This window comes from Daphnia pulex, chromosome 1, assembly GCF_021134715.1.
Source record: "Daphnia pulex isolate KAP4 chromosome 1, ASM2113471v1".
Taxonomy (NCBI): Eukaryota; Metazoa; Arthropoda; class Branchiopoda; order Diplostraca; family Daphniidae; genus Daphnia; species Daphnia pulex.
This window is the reverse complement of record NC_060017.1, coordinates 5,340,578-5,354,182: the sequence shown is the minus strand read 5'-3', so window position 1 is coordinate 5,354,182 and position 13,605 is coordinate 5,340,578. Positions and strand designations below refer to the sequence as shown.

Genomic DNA, 13,605 nt, shown 5'->3' with positions numbered 1-13,605 from the left:
TTTTTTTTTTTTTTGTACTTCACAACTTTCAATACCAATTTTTTGCACTTATTATTTCGATAAAATATTGAACTTCACTTCCCGCGCGCGCTGAACAAATCCATGCTCTTCTCGCATCGTTTCAAAACAAGCAGACGAACTAGAAACACAAAGCCTCCATTGCGGCATCGCCTCCATTATGCTCTATCGATAAAATATAGACAAGGGCTACGTTTTGGTCTTTTGGATCCTCTGAATCGTTAATGTCGCCTCATTTTACTAATTCAATTGATTGAATGTTTTGTAGGAGATTAATAAATGGCCGAGACCACTGAGAAACGGTTCAATTGCAAGTACCCGGACTGCCTGTACAGCGAAGGTTCGCGATCGTATTTTCAGAAATATCGGTATTTAAAACAGGTAACAAACATCTATAGTAAAACCTTGCTTTAAAGCTTCTCTTTCACATTTTCACAAAATATATTTTCTATTGCAGCATTATGATAAAGTACATAATAAGAAAATATATGAATGCCAAAAATGCTTCAAAAAATTCAGCACAACCACTCTTCAGAAAAGCCATATGAGTTATTGTGGCAGGGAATTCAAATGCTCTTGTGGTGTTGTGTACAAGAGTAATGAAGCACTTTTGACTCATGCAAAGAGGAAAAGTCATCCCTTAGGTCCTACACCAAGGTAATAAATATAGCAGCTGAAATTGACTTGCATGTTTCACTTCAACCTAATAAATATATATATTTTTGATAATGATAGAGCAATAGGAACAAATTCTACAAATAATGGAAATCAGATTCAGTCCCTCACCACTGCACCTTCAGTATCAATCAATTTTTCTGCTGGGTCACAAGTGATTATTTTGCATTCAAACAGCCAAATTTCAAAGGATTTCTTCAAATCTCAAAGCTTGTCTGAAAAAGGAACACAGGCTTGTTCAATGCATTTAATGGATGCAGCTGTTTTCAGCAGGTTATCAGCTGCTGTTGCTTTAAGTGAACTAGCTTTAACTGCTCCTGCAAGTCAACTGTTTGAAAAAAGGGAAGTTTCAACTCAAACAGACAACAACATATATGATGTGTGGTTGAATTCATCAGTTCAGGAGGAAACAAACAGTATGGAATCAAAGGTAAAAAGCTCATCTCATTTTTGTTATCACTTTAAATTTAAAATAATGGTTATATCATTCTCGGTATTAGATTCAAGACTTTGGTACGCAAACCGAGGAAGTTGATTTTAACGTGGTCTTGAATCCTGAATCGCCACAGAACCCTTGCAGCCCATGGTTAGGTCTTATAGGTGCCGAAACTCAAACAGTTGATGAAGACGCAGTTTTGCGACCTTTCAATCTATGCAATATACAAACCCAAACCCCGTGGAATGAAATGAGTGACGATGACACAACTGAGTTGGCACATACGGAAACGCAAACTCTCTTGTCCTCATTTTTCATCGACGATAGTAACGTTCCTGAATGCCACGGTGAGCGAAGAATAGGCTCGTTCTTCGTGAAACAAAACTCTGAAGATGCCGGAACCGACCCAATGGAAATCTTTGATTGAAAAATGAATCAAAACTTATGATATGTAAATACCTAATCAAGTTTCTGTCTCGAATAAAGTGGAATGGAAGATATATATATTTTCGCGCGTGTGCGTGTGCCAAGATTTATCTGTCATGTAGTAGGGAGATTAATAAAGTAGAAAATAACACAAATCATATTAGGCGATAGGCAGATACGAAACAAACAATTGCTCGTTAAATCCTGCGGGCGGAATATCCTTGGTATAAAAGAGGAGCAAAAATAATACCAAATGTAGGAGACAACCGATTATGCGAGATCAATTTCGTATAATAATGGCTTTACAGTGATCGTCTACTACTTGTCTCGGTCACTTTTTGTTCGTACTTCTTCAATACGCTCCATACTCTGTAACGCCGCTGCTACAACGCGTAGATGATCTACACCAGCCAAAAGATCTCTACGAGTCGCAAGGGATTTGTTGTGTTAGGTAACTAATGTTTATGGTTGATCAGGATTACACTGTATATTACCTGATTGATCTTTCAGCACTATTGGCAGCTGTATGCAACTCTTGTGCTGTGTGATTCAGGCTTCGCGATTGACTCGGACTAGTTTCCTCATTGTACTGTAGGCGAATGGCTTCTTGTAAGCTCTTTACTTCATCCTTTTTTATCAATCCAATTCATTTAAAAACTTTAATTTAGAATATAGAAATAAGTTACTTACCTGAAGTCGTCGATTTTCTTTTTTCAGCTGAGCGACTTGACTTTCTGATTGCGCGGCACGTTGCTATATAAGGATATAAATAAATTATCAATGGCTCACGATAAAATAAATATAACGAATACCGTGGCGATTTTCAAATTTGATTCTATCTGTTCCATGGATCGCTCCAAAGATGAAGTCTCTTCCGACTCCCTTCTGCGATGTTCTTCTAAAAGACTTTCAAGCCGCTCAATTCTATCACAAAACAGGGACGTTCTTCTCTTAGTAATGAAATGTACAATAAGATTACTAATTACGCCTACCGAGCTAAAGCCATCCGTTCATTAGCTGTACTCATCTCTAGTTGCTGTCGCAATCGTGCGTTTTCCTCCATTACAGAACTGTGAGGAGCGAGCTGGATTCCAGGGGAAGTTTCGTGTGAAGCTATCGTTTCTTGGTTTATTCGACCGGATTGCATAGGGCCGTCGGAGAGAAAATCAGGTAGTTGTGTTAGGCTGTTTACGTTCTCGTTATTGTTGATTTCATGCGCCTAGTAGAAGAAGCAATCAAATTATAATTATTCAAAATTTCTACAATGAAAAGCACTCATAGTAAGATCTACCTGTGCAGCATCAGGAAGGACTGGTTCTTCGTGCGGTTGTAGATCATTGAGAATCAAAGAAGAATTCAAATTTGCTAAATCCAGTGTACCCAAATGTTCAACATCATCTTCTACGTGTGACGAAGCAAAATTTGCTATATCCAACGGTATTGGCATAGCTCCTGTGAAATAAACAACTGTGAGCTATCTTTGAGCAATGGAAGGTGAGAGGAAAAAGTTATACCAGCTGCATGTATGGGGCTGTGACTTCTTGGAAGATCTAATGGACTGTCGGATGAAGTTGGATTGCTTCCAAAACTCTGATCTGGAACATGGTATCCATTCAAGTAGTTGGTTGAATTCAAATCATGTTCTACTCCAAGATAATCTTGAACAAAGTCAGGAAGTCCACAGGGACTTTTTACATCACTTTCCAATCCATGTCTGGAATTTCTTGCTTTGGTCTTTGGTCTTGCCCCTCCACATCGATTGGCTTCAAACTCTTCTTCTGACATTCTGTGTTGATCTGGTTGGGGGCTTGGGCCAGTATTCTGAGTACGTCTCAAAAAATGCCTAAAGGAGAATGGGTTATCCTCCCTTGCACCTGTAAATTAATCAACAAGAGATGGATTTTATTTCCCATAAATTAATTTCATGTAAACAAGAGCTTAATTAGTTGAATATGGAATAACGGCAATCACCACCACAAATATTTTGAAAATGTATACAAAATCTGAGAATATTCTATTCCTTCAATTGCAATTTTGGTACTAATTTCTGTTGAAATAAAGAGGGAACATGTAATAATGTTCTTAAAGTTCTCTCGTACATCACGTAGATTGCAAATGGTGTTGTGTTTACCTGTGGACGAACTGACCGGCGGGTTTGCAAATCCACCAATCGCTCCTTCATTCTGTTCATTGTTGGGATCGCGATTATCACTGGATTCAGTACTTTCACTCGTCTCTTTTACATCACCAGCATCCATGTTTTTTTCAATTAATTTGTTTCTTTTCTTCTTCTTTCTTTCTACCCCGCTGTTGTCGAAGTAGTAGAACTAATAACAAATAAGCACCATCTATGGGGATTCATTATCAACAACTGAAAAATGCGCTTATAAATGGCTTCATGAAATGCAGTCTGCTACATTTCCATTTGATTAGTCTGCTTCTCTGCTTCCTTCTCAATTGACAGTGTGTTGTGTTGTGTACCATCTTCCCAGCCGTTTTTATTCATTTAGCCAAATTTAAAATGCAAACCAAAAAAGATAAACCTTCACTTCCATCAGTGTGGAATCGAATGTTATCAAAAAATTCCGAGTGGCCCGATAAGGTATAGTAATATAAGTAATCACGTTTAATCAAGATTTAAAAGAATGCACGAGTAATCCTACCAGAAGAACCGGTAGCTAATTGAATTTCTTATTCTCCTTTGTTAAATTAGGATGAATTCCTTGATGTTATCTATTGGGCTCGACAAATCATAGCTGTAATATTAGGTCTTATTTGGGGGGTGTTTTCTTTACAAGGCTTTATTGGTCTCGCACTGTGAGTATTTTCACTTCAACAAATCATGCTTGTGTGCATCCATTAATGATTTATGATTGAATTTTTAGATTTGCATTAGCAAATGCCGGTATTTTGTATGTTTACTTCACTTCCTTCCAGTCCATTGATGAAGAGGAGTATGGTGGTGTCTGGGAATTGACAAAAGAAGGATTTATGACCTCTTTTGCAGGTTTTCTTGTAAGTACACAAAATTTGTAGGACTTCAGTGTGAACAATGTGAAGCCATATCAAATATTTTTTTTCTTTTATTAAAGGTGACTTGGACAATAATTTACTCAGGCCTTCATCATTAAAATAATCAATCTAACAAGTTTTTCAAAAGTGAAATAAACTTGTCCTTGCTATTGGCATAACAAGTAACCAGTAAATCTATTTTTTTTTCTTTTATTACAATACCATGTAATTTTCTACAAAAGCTAAAAAAGCAAGATAATCTAGATGAGAATAACAAGAATAGATGTGTTACATAATGAAGACAGATATAATCATGTTTTAGTATCTGGACATAGGTTTCAGTACATAGTCTGAGGATCGACTATTCGGAGGGGTTTTACCACTATTAATTATTTTTGAATCACTGCACATTCGGGCGAATTCAAACCACAGTTTACGAGCGTTCCTCTCCCGCAAAACAAAGAAAGCAAAAATAGCAAATCCTTGCAGTGAATTAAAAATGCAAAATAGATATGCGAAAACGAGTCGAGCATCGCCAATCGATACAAATCCAAATATCCAAGTCAGACCTAGCAAGAAAAATATACAAATAGCCATGCGAAACTGATACCAAGATCTTGTCTTGACAGACTGAGATGTCCTGAGGTCTATCCGCATTTGTATGCAAAATACGCTTTTGAGAACACCAATAAAAATGAAGATGTTGAACATCAGCATAATGGAAATGGGTATCAAAACTGTGAAATAAAAGGCCTCAAGTTCCAACCAACAGAATTCCTCGCCTATAACATACAGGTTTGGATCGTAGATGAAAATTCCAAGAACGGGTAATACAGGAAGTCCCCATGCCAGCGGACTAGCCCTTCTCATGAAGCAGGATTTGTAATTTTGCGCTCCAACAACCAAAACGTATTGGAGATACTGATAGATCCCTTCCACTACCATCCATGCAAAAGAAGCTAAAAGGAAATAGTGCATCGACGCTGCTGTTGCCTTACACACTCTGTGATCAAACGTCACTAAACCAGCGCAGAGGAAGCAACCGGTCACACAGAAGAGAGCCAACGAGAAATTAAAAAGAATTTTGTTTCCTAAAGATTTCCTCCATTTTCTAAATAGGAAAAATGTTAATATAACTAGGGAAAGACCGATCATTGAAGCGACGCATCCTACAACAGAAATAAGACTGAGGGCGATTCGGTGATCTTTATCAATCGTCTTGTCTTTATCAAAGTAAGGGAAAAGTAAGGCTAGCGGAGTTAGATGATTGCATTCGCAAATATACAGATCCTGATTCCTACCCGTATACTGGCAACCAAATGGAGACCAACCACCGGAGGATGACTTGTCCCAGAAGACGCAGACTGGGATGACCGACTGGTTATGCTGAGATCGTGAACGGAAGAAAATTCGGACGTTTTCAGTCAGGTTGGAAATAATTAAATTACCTACTTGTGCTACGATAATTGCGCTGTCTACTACATAAGTGGATTCTTCATTCGTAAAAATGGAAGTGAAAGGCCGTGCATCAAAGAGATCGCCATTAGCGAAGACGCTGAAGGAAAGTCGTAAACTAGTGTCTGATCTTCTGAGACCTTGGCGTTTACGGATTTCTTCCACTGGTAGAATGATGGCAATATCTCTATTAACCAGCTCCTCCTCTAAATTAGTTTTTGAATCGTTTTGAAGAATTCGAGACCCGTTTTGGACTTCCAAACTGTTTTTGGCTACGTTAGCCCCGTATCCTACGACATGTAACGGATTCAGGATGGATTCTGTCGACATCATTGGATGTTGGAACACCACGCTGTCCTGACCATTTGGTATGATAACGTGTCCCATAACTTGCTCTAGGCTTTCCACCAAAGAGTTCGACACTCCTGATAAAAATTGTGCTTGCCCAAGTTGACTTGACGCCAACATCTGTACAAAAGAAATTTAATAGTTTTTAATAATTTTGGTAATTTGATATCACAAGTCTGATAGCTAACCGTTGTTAAAGTTTTCGAAACATCATTAAATTGTCGCACTGTAGGTTCCGGAATCCGCTGAACGCTTGCGTGGAGTAGTCGAGCGGCCTGGCCAATTTCAATCCCAAAAGGTCCGTTATGGGGTGATCCTGTCCAATTAGTCTCCGCGATTTCACTCAGTCTACCTAAAGCGCTCGATGGGTTGGTATTATTTTCTGTAACGTCATCCGTTAATTTTCTCAGTTGCGTAAGTAAATTTGTCGCTGGTCTGCAACTGCCATTATTAGATTTCAAAAATTCTTCCTGTAAAGTAATGATTAGCAATCTTTAAAAGCGTCCAACTACACTGCCTTATAAGCTTATAACAAAATTATTTTACGTTAAAAGGTTCCCAAATGGCTCCAGTGTTGGGATTTCCGATACATCTTCGTAAAATTGGGTAGCCGGTTACAGTTTCGCATGGATTAGAAGATTCTGACGCAATTCCAATCGGGACTTCATTCCAAGTTACATTGAGCAACTCCGTGGTTCCTTTGGACAGAACTGTGAAAGTTTCTTGTTCGCAAACTTCTGCACTCCTGATGTGTGTCAGCTGATAGAACAATTGATTCTCTTCTTGTAAGAGGAACTCATTCTTCATTATTTCTGGCCAATTCTGTTGATTATTCGATCTGCTAGTAATCATTGCGCGTACTAGAATACTCTTCGTTTGGTTGTAGCTCCACCATCGATGGCCGGTAACTTGTACGGTGACTCCATTGATTCCAAGTCTCTCTAATCGTTTGCTGAGGTCCGTCAGGGGGTCAGGTCGAAAATTGATGGAGTTGTTTGGATTATCGACTTGCAATTCGTGACCGTCTAATACGTCGAACATCATCACGTATACGAAAGAATTGTCCGGTCGTAGCACGATAACGGGCTCGGAGCGAACGAATCGACGTGGCCAACCCACCCAACTCTCGCAATGAAGAACTTTGGCCACACTGAAATTGGGCCGAAGTGAAAAACCATCTGGGAAGAGATTGATCGTTTGAATCATTTCTCCATCTAGGTAACAATTGACTTGAATTCCAACTTCTGTCGCCGGTGGGACACCAAAAATCCACGGTCTCCAACCGAGAGAAAAGAGTTCCGTCAAGTTGGCGAAGAAGTTTGGCATTAGATTAAGATAGTTATGTGTGTCCTGCATCAATTGTACTTGCACAAATTCGTCAGGAGTATGACTTACTCTGATATTTTGAATCACAGATAAATCGATCACAGCTTGGCAAAGGACATGATGACGAAATTCAGAACTGGGCAGCAAATCCCAGGTATCATTCGAAATAATGCCAAAGCGACCGTCTGTCCAGTTAGCTGATGGATGCCAGTTAAAGTGTTGAAATGCGCAATTTTTCTCAGAGTTAAGCCAACAGAACTTTCCGTCGGATTCGGACCAGAATAACCCAATCCATGCCGATTTGAGTTGCGAAGTACCGGTATGGTATACACTGGAACGGACAGCATTCCATTGATGGATTTTCCCCGCATTTTCGAACGTTGCCATGGACACATTTGCTGCCATTTCAATGTGTTGGTAACGACAGTTTAGACCCGCCTGCTCCCAGTTCATAGGTAACACACTTTGAAGTAGCGAGAAGCACGTAAGTTGCCCTCCTTGGATTATGTAACCGAACCAAGGTGGTGAGCACAAGTTGTTGGATGCCACTGTTTCAGCACCACGTCTAGGCCGATAAACGCAGACCGCTGGTATCGCTCTAGTGGAACAAAGTACCACTTCACTGTTGGAATTCTTCGTCAATAACACACATTCATCCTCATCCGTTGTAAGATTTGTGAAGCGTTCGACCGTGCTCGGCAAGCTGATTCCTTCTGGACCTGGAAAAATGAATAATATCTGTTAGCCATTCAAGTATATAGACCAAAAAGAAGAAAATACCATAGTTGACTGAAGAATAGTATAGTAATGGGCCGTAAATAGACGAGCGACGAACTGGCAACCACATGTCTTGCGGCGTTCCTTCGTTGTGTTGGTATTGGGCAATGACGGAATGGTGAGTTGTGTAATCGACGGACAACATGTCATGAGTAGGCCAATCGTTCATGCAAGCGGACATCGTTTCATGCCAAGATCCGTTTTCGGTTACTTTGAAACATACTTGCGTAGTCTCCAGCCATTGGTAGCCATGTCGACAACGAGTTTCGGGTTGTGTGACTACCCTTTTGCATTTCTTTTGAAACCATTTGGAAAATTAATTCAAGAATCGATTATCATAACAATGCGCAAAATTATCTACCTCAAGATTTAACGGCGTTAACGAAGCACCTTCTGAAAAGTCTGGTAGGCACTGCCGGTCTGTCAGCGATTCGACTTTGTTATTATCCTGGATGCAAAACAACTTCTCACTGATCGGATTTAAATTCGGAGTGACCCAAGAAGGCGGCCAAAAATTTTGAAAAATCTCTGAAGAATGTGGAATGGTGATCGTCTCGTTATGTTTCGGGCAATAAGTCGTCCACTTGACGCTTATTTTTTCCGCTCCCGAAAGAGAACGTAGTTGCTGGTTGTTGTTGACTTTGTCACTGATGACGTCCATTATGTGAAAGAAGGTACCATCCTAAGATAAATAAGTTAAAGGTAAGTTTGTGTTACGGAGGCAGTTATGACATTTTTCTTTTTACCGGATATTGCCTGACAATGTCAACATACAGCGAATGCCGGTATTCTATTTCGTTCGGGCTGATGGGTAGAGAATACAAGGGGTCCCAAGACGTCTCGAAATCACTCAACTTTAAGTGATCCTCGAGAACATTCTGCGAATGGAAATATTCAGAATCAATGAAAGAATTTTTCTTGTTGTTTCAGTAACCTACCTCGTGAATGAAATCCCGCACTTTTCCCATAATTGCATCAATGCTCATGGCATTTTTGGCTGATTTGAGTATGGAAATTGAAACAACTGCGTTCAACACCTTGCGATACGTAACAATGATTGCATTGGAAGGCGTTGCTAGCACCTCGCCAAATGCTTTGACCTGGCATTGGTAAGTGCCTTGCTTCTGATAAAGGGCGTCTTCCGATACAGTTTTACTTTTGTCATGAACCGTGGCAGGAATCAAAGCCTGCAAATGTTAAATGTAGAATTTGCAAGAATGACGATTCAATTCTACTATTAATAACTATAATATTTAATGACAAACCGAATCGCTATTCCCCATGAAAACGCCATCTTTTATCCATGAATATTCCAATTTCCGGGACCCATGATAGGTGACTTTACATTTGAGCATCAAATTTGTTTCATTTCGTTCGATTTCCAAGTTGTTTGTCACGATTCTTTGCTCATAGACTTTCGGGTCGATCACCAGTCTGACTTGCAGATCCCCGTGAGGGAGAACTTAAACAAAATAAAGCCAATTATTTACATAAAGCTAAAGGTTAAAAATAACAGAAAATAACATTATTTTCATAAAGGTTAAAAATTTTTGCTTAAAATGTGGTGCTGCAATAACGGAACTATGTGGTGAAGTCACTCACCGAGATTGTTCAGCTGGCTTTTCCTGTTGATACTGATGGCGCAGATGATCGCAAAAGAAGAGTTGCAGTCTACCGATTCATAGAGCATCCGGTGGTTAACAACGACGCAATCCCTTTTTTCGGACCACTGGCGTGGTAAAGGATGTCCTGGAACCCATTCGGATGCTGCGATAGGTACGAATGCTGAACACAAAAAGTCAAATGTTAAACTGATGAAGAAAGGAGATTTTCATCGAAACTTACCCGGCTGATCATGAAGCAACTGGAAACGGTGATTAATGCGATGTAAACTGGACCACACTCTTCCACTGGAAATGCTGATATTCATTTTTGACATCCATTCTTCGATGTACTAAGTAAAAAATCAAGGAAGAAATGGTTAAAATACTTGGAAATTGCGTAGGACATTACTCGATAAAAGAATCGCATCAACTTACGGCTGAGTGTTGAGAAAAAATAAGCGAGCCTCCGCTTCGGGTACAATCTCCATAGGCTGTAGTCCAATTGGATGGGGCCAATCGGGTCCAATGGCAAAAAAGTTGCCCATTTTCGCAGTGAAACTTTTCACCGTGAACTCGAAATAAAACGGCTGTCAAGACGACGACCAGTCCGTAAAGGCACATCTTGAGAAACTGATGAATGTACCCGGAGCTTTGGCTTTTGGCGGCGTCCCCAGAGCCTAATGGTGGTTTCCTGATAAACATGGTTGAGAAACACAAAGACGTCACATCCTTATGAGAGCCGTCACGTCATCCTCATAGTAAAGGCCTGCAGTATGTCAATATTGTTTAGAAATAGTAACGTGAGAGAGATTGCGTGAGAATTCCTCGAGCAAGTCCAGAAAAAAATCAATTGATTATTGGCAAATGGACAGTTTTCACACTTATGGAAAATAAACTCTTTTTAATAACTAGTTACTGACTGCTACTGAATAAAATTAACTTAAAAATCTTAGATTGAGTTGTTTTCGGAAGCCATCCGTCCACGAGGTGCATTGTTACAAAATGTTACATATACACTCAGTTCTTCGACCAAAATAAAAACAAATTTATGTCAGTGGCATCTAGCGGAAAGAAAAGAGTAACTATTTTCGTCTTCTCTGTTTTGCCTTTTCAAGCTATGCCGAAACCGGAAACCGAGGCATGATTATCGGATTAGACACATATTGAATTCCTCGACTATTTAACCTTGACTCGTGTATACCAGATAAAGAATTGTATGACAAAAACATCATTATTTTTCCTTGTAGGTGAGCATTTTGTGAAAGCATATAGTATATAAACATAAGGAAATAAATATTTAGACAGGAAAAAGGACGAAACGTAAAAAATATTGGATCGCATTGTCTTACTGCATCACATCTTCATCATCTTCATCATTATATAAAAACTTGATATTCCAGTGCTTCTCTTTTACCATCATCTTCAACCGATCAAAGTTCACATTTCCACAGCCTTCTACATAAATGTAGCACAAAGGATTCGTTTCGTTCAGGAAGAAATCGATACCTTTCTGGCTCACATTAGAACAATCGAGAAACTTTAATATGGTCAAATACTTGAATTTGTTTTTAGTGAAAGCTTCCTCAATGATTTGGTCATCAAGAGTGAAACACTTTCTTATGCAAACATATGTAAGAGCAGGGGAAGACAAAAGCAATAGCAATAATTCGCGTGAAATAGCGAAAAAGATATCGTTAGACAGGTAGATTTCTTCCAGCTTCCTTAATGGAATTACTTCCTTTGGGGAACAATAAGAAGAGTAGACGCCATCTACCACCGGTCCAGGAGTTTCCCGATAATTACTTTTTAAAACAAGTGTCAAATCGCGAATATTCGGGCAGCACTCGATGATGACATAAGCTTCTTCACTCGTTACTTCCACGGATAAAGCTAATGTTTCAAGTGTAAGACCACGAGCTTGTAGAAGAGGAAGTACTCCGCCACGAAAACAGATTGACGATTCATCCGAAATTGTGAGACTTTTTATTAGTTTAAGTTCTCGAAAATCTGAAATAAAATTGCATTTAATTTCCATACACATTCGAAAACCATCATTTCAGATTTTTCTTACCTAACAACTCCTCATTAGTAAATTCTTCGCCGTAACCAATACGGAAAAGATCGACGAGCGTCGGGCACATGTCAACCATCAATGAAACGCTACCTTTTTCATAGGGGACTTTGTCGTGCACAAACATAGACAATTTGGTCAAAGAAAATTTTTTTGATTCTCTCTTTTCATTACGAATACTACGAAAAACGTTGAGGATATCAGAATCATTGTCGCAATCTAATTCTTCCAGCTCTGGCAAATGTTCGATAGCAAATCTAATTCCGATAAGAGTCACTGCCGTTTGTCTAACTGATAATTTTTGAAGGGAACTTTGACCGTTGCAGAAAACTTGCATTACGGAATCGGTAACACCAGGGCAGCGTTGGACTAGCAACTCGCTAGGGGAAAAAATATGAAATATGTGTACAATCAATTAACTTCTTAAAAGGGGACCCTACCTTATTTTTGGTTTACAAGTTGATCCAAGATTTAGCATGCAGCTTGCACCATATATAGTGAAAGACAAATCAAGAATCTGCAGGTGTTCGAAAAGCTGCAACATGGAAGAAAAAGTCTCTTCCATTTTTGAATTTCTTTTTTCATTTAAATAATATTGACAGCCTTCATTAATCTTCAGTGTAGTTAGTTGCTGTGATTGCAAAGAGTTATACATAAATTTACTTCTATAATATTGCTGAATTAATTATTACCGAACATCTGACCGATGCCAAACCACAAATGCGAAGATTTCTTTCGGGTGAAAAATCTGGTAATAAATATGAATCTAATAAATCCAGAACTTTCGTGTGTGGGTTTAAAAGTAAATCAAACATGTCCTCTGTTAGACAGTGGTTTTCAGTCATGTACTCCAGACAATGATAAGCTGTGAGCAGTCCAAATAGCATAATAAAATAACAGTAATAACAATAACCAACTATTTCATACTCACGCAGATGATAAAAATGACAAGAAACGAGCTCTGAACTACGCGATGCCGTCCACTTCTCCATGTTGTCAACGATATTGTCCATACACAATCCCGCAAGAGATTTTCCGTACCATTTCGGCTGAGGCATGATGGAGAAAACAGTTAACAAAATACAGTGAAAAACCTCAAAATGCCCCTAAAAGGCTAAAACGTCAACGGAAAAAACCTTGAGAAAAATATTTTCTTTCTCTTTCCCCACTCCCAGCCTTTCCCCTAATAACTGGGCGCGAAAATAGGTTGCCAGATTTTAAAATTTGTGTGAGACGATATGGAACCAAAATATAAAATATATTGTAAATTTGTCCACAACAAAATGCAAATTGCAAATAAAATTCGCAACAAAATAATTGAAAAAAAATAAGCATCAACCCTTTGTTCGTGTCCATTTTTAAAATGTAAATGTTACCTCCCGGATCCCGCGTGTTTTCACGCTTCAGTTTTTACGTGAACAACCAAACCCAAACGAACCGGGAAGAAATTGTCTGTC

The 13,605-nt window shown here is 39.0% G+C and overlaps 5 protein-coding genes across 5 annotated transcripts; 2 read left to right on the top strand and 3 right to left on the bottom strand.

Annotated features, from left to right (window-relative positions):
• The first annotated feature begins 257 nt into the window (after positions 1 to 257).
• Positions 258 to 1,629, top strand: LOC124189434. The gene is made up of 4 exons (XM_046582042.1): positions 258 to 399; positions 476 to 675; positions 754 to 1,123; positions 1,194 to 1,629. The coding sequence occupies exons 1-4, from the start codon at positions 298 to 300 to the stop codon at positions 1,554 to 1,556; spliced, it is 1,035 nt and encodes a 344-aa protein (XP_046437998.1). The 5' UTR covers positions 258 to 297; the 3' UTR covers positions 1,557 to 1,629.
• Positions 1,616 to 3,926, bottom strand: LOC124189418. Its single transcript, XM_046582040.1, has 8 exons — positions 3,687 to 3,926; positions 3,070 to 3,429; positions 2,847 to 3,007; positions 2,548 to 2,774; positions 2,368 to 2,479; positions 2,246 to 2,308; positions 2,050 to 2,183; positions 1,616 to 1,976 (listed from the first exon to the last, which is right to left on the bottom strand). The coding sequence occupies exons 1-8, from the start codon at positions 3,811 to 3,813 to the stop codon at positions 1,874 to 1,876; spliced, it is 1,287 nt and encodes a 428-aa protein (XP_046437996.1). The 5' UTR covers positions 3,814 to 3,926; the 3' UTR covers positions 1,616 to 1,873.
• A 57-nt stretch (positions 3,927 to 3,983) lies between these two features.
• Positions 3,984 to 4,753, top strand: LOC124189450 (respirasome Complex Assembly Factor 1-like). The gene is made up of 4 exons (XM_046582043.1): positions 3,984 to 4,157; positions 4,269 to 4,372; positions 4,441 to 4,570; positions 4,648 to 4,753. Exons 1-4 carry the CDS (start codon positions 4,077 to 4,079, stop codon positions 4,684 to 4,686), a joined length of 354 nt encoding a protein of 117 aa, XP_046437999.1. The 5' UTR covers positions 3,984 to 4,076; the 3' UTR covers positions 4,687 to 4,753.
• LOC124189334 lies at positions 4,648 to 11,061 on the bottom strand. The gene is made up of 11 exons (XM_046582033.1): positions 10,513 to 11,061; positions 10,319 to 10,427; positions 10,076 to 10,258; positions 9,739 to 9,935; positions 9,412 to 9,660; positions 9,220 to 9,351; positions 8,835 to 9,155; positions 8,477 to 8,768; positions 6,917 to 8,415; positions 6,559 to 6,840; positions 4,648 to 6,490 (listed from the first exon to the last, which is right to left on the bottom strand). The coding sequence occupies exons 1-11, from the start codon at positions 10,777 to 10,779 to the stop codon at positions 4,886 to 4,888; spliced, it is 5,136 nt and encodes a 1,711-aa protein (XP_046437989.1). The 5' UTR covers positions 10,780 to 11,061; the 3' UTR covers positions 4,648 to 4,885.
• Positions 11,062 to 11,256: 195 nt separating this feature from the next.
• LOC124189402 lies at positions 11,257 to 13,333 on the bottom strand. The gene is made up of 5 exons (XM_046582039.1): positions 13,080 to 13,333; positions 12,841 to 13,013; positions 12,589 to 12,779; positions 12,149 to 12,528; positions 11,257 to 12,084 (listed from the first exon to the last, which is right to left on the bottom strand). Exons 1-5 carry the CDS (start codon positions 13,204 to 13,206, stop codon positions 11,423 to 11,425), a joined length of 1,533 nt encoding a protein of 510 aa, XP_046437995.1. The 5' UTR covers positions 13,207 to 13,333; the 3' UTR covers positions 11,257 to 11,422.
• Positions 13,334 to 13,605: the final 272 nt, after the last annotated feature.